Source organism: Lichenostomus cassidix, chromosome 3 (genome assembly GCF_008360975.1).
Source record: "Lichenostomus cassidix isolate B80296 chromosome 3, HeHo_3.0, whole genome shotgun sequence".
NCBI classification, from domain to species: Eukaryota; Metazoa; Chordata; class Aves; order Passeriformes; family Meliphagidae; genus Lichenostomus; species Lichenostomus cassidix.
The window spans coordinates 25276657-25280954 of NC_139483.1; the positions used below are offsets into that span (position 1 = coordinate 25276657).

At 34.6% G+C, this 4298-nt stretch overlaps 1 protein-coding gene across 1 annotated transcript in view; it reads left to right on the plus strand.

Annotated features, from left to right (window-relative positions):
• Positions 1–3937, plus strand: part of CAMKMT (calmodulin-lysine N-methyltransferase) — a 211975-nt gene extending 208038 nt beyond the window's left edge. Inside the window, exon 11 of the mRNA XM_085054995.1 lies at positions 1901–3937. Coding sequence (XP_084911121.1) covers positions 1901–1978 — 78 coding nt within the window. The 3' untranslated portion in view covers positions 1979–3937. The remainder of the gene's footprint in view (positions 1–1900) is intronic.
• Positions 3938–4298: the final 361 nt, after the last annotated feature.

A 4298-nucleotide genomic window follows, 5' to 3' on the forward strand; every position in this document is an offset into this window, starting at 1 on the left:
ATTCTTGCACTGCATAACATTTCACATTGAAACAGGTATTTTCAAACTGCTATGTGTGTGTTTTTAGTACTCTAATATTACATTTTTGATCCACTTATATTGTGTGACAGGGTGTAATATATTTCTGAATGGCATTTAATTTATTTATTTATCATCTGTGTCTGTTCTGGAACAGTTTAGGTGCATCTGGATGAGATTAAATACCTTAACAGATCGCTGCTGCTGGCCGCCAGAGGTCACTGTAGAATCCAGGTTCAAATTACTGGGGGGGCAGATGGTTTCTGTCACCTCCCTCGATAAAATCTCCTTAGCTGTGTTTATTCTTCTACTTCATGATTTCCTCAGGACGCAGAATTCTTTGTTCTTGAGTGGGGTGCAGCGACCCAAATCCCCCCAAGCTGTAGGGACGTGCATAGAAATGGGAGTATTTACCTCTTCTGTGCTCAGTTCTTCAGCTGGGCTGCCTCTTTGCATTCAGAGTTCATAATTGCGCTCCGTTTTTCTAGTCCAACAAGTGGAGTCCAACAAATAGATGAGAGGAGGAAAATACAGTTGGACATGTACCATCCTACTTTTCCTGAATTTCATTTGGATAGATCTGTGGCTCATTGAAAATGGAAAGTTGATAAAACTCTAAGGTACAAATAAAATATAGTCTTTCTTCAAGCAGAAACTGCCAGGATAAAACGAAACTGGTTGGTAATCCTGTGCAAACAAAGTGAACCACCTGTGGTAAAGTTAGAGATCTTGGGAAGCAGATTGTCATTACTTTAGTAATTATACACAAACACTTCTTAGTAAAGTGGATTAGAATTTAAAGAATAGATCAGCTTTATGTTCCACTATGAAAAAGGAAAAGTGTGTTAATTGCTCATAGACAGTAGCTTACACAGAGGCACTTCACAGCTGAAGAATATGATATGGAAAAGACCTTTGTTTAAATAACACGAGCAGTGTTGTGACATGGACCAACTAAAATCCTTAATGCATGGCAAGGAAAATAGAGGCAAAACAATATGGCATAAAAAGAGTTCTGGATTTAAATGTAGTATTTGGGGGTGCCATTTGTGTCAGGCATGGCTATTGGAAATTTTTTGTATCTACATTTCTTCCTTAGGCTTGTGTTAAATATATGCAAATATTTTTCTGTGAAGGGTTTGCAAAGTATAACACATATGAGTAGTTTCCACATACTTCAGTTAAATATGTATATGGATTCTAAAATCTATTTAACCAAAATACCTAAGAAAATAAAATTCATTCTTTTTTTGGAAATCTATAATACTTTAGTGTAGATCAGAAGAGCACACGTAACATTGTCCTTAGAAATTGGAATTGTACTGCTCTAATTATCAGGTTATAATTCCCTCTTACAAAAAGAATTTTTAAAATTAAACAGAATTAATATATAAGCCCATCAAGAACTGCATTACAGCCTTGCACTTATGTAAACCTTCAGGTAAGATTATCGTATTTCAGATGTCTGAAACAGTTGTTGATCTTAAATACCAAATATACAGCAATAGTTAGGCTGATTAGGGATAAAATTTTAGCCTTTGTTCTGAAGTTCCTTGCAGAGTGGATTTAATTCAGACCTTAAATCTCACTTGAATATAATTTATTTAGTACAGCAATATGGGGCCTCACTTTTTTTGTAAGTAGTGTTCAAGTATTTAATGCATAAATTAGTTTGTCTACAAACTCTGACCAACTCGTGAGAATATTTGACCTATGGTTCCATACCTGTGATAGTATTTGACCTTAAGATATTTTTGTAGTTATTAAATGTTTAGTCTTTAGTAGTATCATTTATATCAGGAAATTTACTTAAACAAGTACTGTCAGTATTTTTAAAATGCTTCCATACAATTTTCTCACTTTATTCATTTTTTATTTGCAGTTGAAAAATGAAGAAAAAGATACATATGAGGAAAACCTCCATTACCCTTTTCTTCTCATTTTAACCAAACAGAGATAGAAGATTACATCTTTTTTTCTTCTTTTTTTTTTTTTTTTTAAGATGGGCTGCTTAAAATTAATCCATGTATGTGTATTGTCAGGGAATGTGGAGTGTTCATTTTCCTCCACTTATGTCCCTGAATCATCATTGGAGAAATATTTCTTATCTAGATGCTGAGGAAGAGATCGTGGCTTGTTTTACAGAGTATAAACATTTAGACATATTTTTTGGTATAATTTTGGAAGTTATTTTTCCAATTATATTCCAGCCTTAAACTGATCAGTCTTCACATGTATGCATTAACAAAGGTGTAAATCTGGCTTCCTTCTCTTTTGTGCCTTTAAACTTGCATGTACTTTGTTAATCTCTTTAAATGCTATTTTTGAGGTCTATTTGAAAATATATGGATAATATACTTTGTGGGCTTATAAAATTGGTTGTAAAGAAGTGAATGCATTGACATTTAATTAGCAAGGAAATAGTTGTCTGAAGATCTTCTAAAAGTGCACCTATTGAGTGCTTGTATTTTTCTGCCTTTTTTTTTTTTAATTCCACTGTTGATTTTTCTATCCATGATTGAAATGTCCTCATTTGCTTCAGTGTTGAAGGCTCCTTTTCTATATGTTTGTATGTATGTTTTTTTCCAGCAGGACTTTTCCTCCTATAGATGTATAAGAAATTATACATCAGACAAAAGCCTCATAAACTGACCATTTGTCCTTTGGACACAATAGCCTGCCCAGCCCCTCTGCTCCTCCTCTCCAATTATGTGTGATTAGTCTCAGTGTGTTGTGTCAAGAAGGGGGAGTGTGCTGAGTGCTTATTATCTGTTTAGGTACAAGAAGAGCACATTTAGGTTCTGACTATGAATGGAAAGTGAGCCTTTATCAGGACTAAAATCTAAATGCTACTATCCTAGAAATTGCTTTCAAAAAACCACATCCTTTTTTTTCATAAATTCCGAGAAACACTGTAAGAACTAAAGGATTTTATAATGTAATCAATCTCCTTTGAATTAGTTTATATTGTGATATATTGTGGCCCACATATTTGATATACACTTAATGTGATTCTTCTTGTACTGAGAAAGACAAAAATCCTCCAAAGAAACAGGAGCAGTATCTGATTTTCTTAACAGATTAACAGACCATTTTAAATGACTTCTCAGTAACAATCTTTAAACCACAACACTTTTTAAATGTTGAGAAAAGAGAGAGAGGCAGAGACCATGACTGAGAGAGGAAGGTACTAGCTGCAAGCAAGTGAAGAGAATCCTGCTGAAATACATTAATTAAAAGAACTGCAATTTGGCAATAAGCGTTCTTCCATATTCAACAAATTGGCCAGCATGCAAACCACAAGCTCCTGAAAGTCCCTTTCTCTTCGTTCTTCTTCCCAAACAAATTTCTTCACTACCGGTTTGCATGTCCTTGTATTCAGTACTTTTTATGCTCCATTAGAGCACCTAGATGGATCTCAGAAGGCATAGGTCAAGTCGCAGTTAGATCATACATTTCTTTCGCACAAAAACTTGAATTGCAATGCCAAGTGATGGGCTAACATCACAATAACAGCAATTTATTCCTCTTTTGATAAAAAGCAGCCTATTCTCGGTGTTAGATAAAGACCAGGGGCAATGCAAACCAACCATTTATCCTAGAACTGAGTAGTATAGCTGGTATGAGTTTCATATTCAAACTCCTGTTGGAAAATACTCGCCTAGTAAGAAATCAAAAGCATTTAGGAGTAATTTGAAATTGCTGTGAAGATGGCTTTAGTTTAATTAGTTTTGTTTTATTTGTCCCACACAGCAGTGCCTTTGTTTCTCTAAAAGCATGTACAAGGAAATCTTCATAATCAACAAAGCAGTGTGAAAAATAGCGCAATATTAAAATTCGTGATCCTTTTATTTTTGTGAGAACCTGAATGTCTGCTGTACAATAATCTAATAAAGATCGTTAGTTGCCAAAAATAGAAGCAGTGTCATTGAAAATTGTGGTTTTAGCTCGAAGAAGAAAACAGTTTTACTCAAATTAGTAGCTGATAATTGCTTTTTATTTCTTTAGTGTCTGTCGTTTGAATTGAAGGCTTTGCACAGGTGCTGCCGTCCCTAAAGTGTGTAATTGATGGCTTGTTTACCAAAGATGCATTTAGGCTTCATCCTGCAAACTCATATTGGTGCTCCACAGGCAGTAAAGTTACTCATCTACATAAGTGCTTGCAGGTTTGGTCCGTGTACACATTTTTAGAGGTACATAAACAAGTTTTCCTTTTGATTTTTTTGGTTTTAAAATGGATGTCGAAAAGTCAGAGATGAAGGATTTACATGAGGTACTAA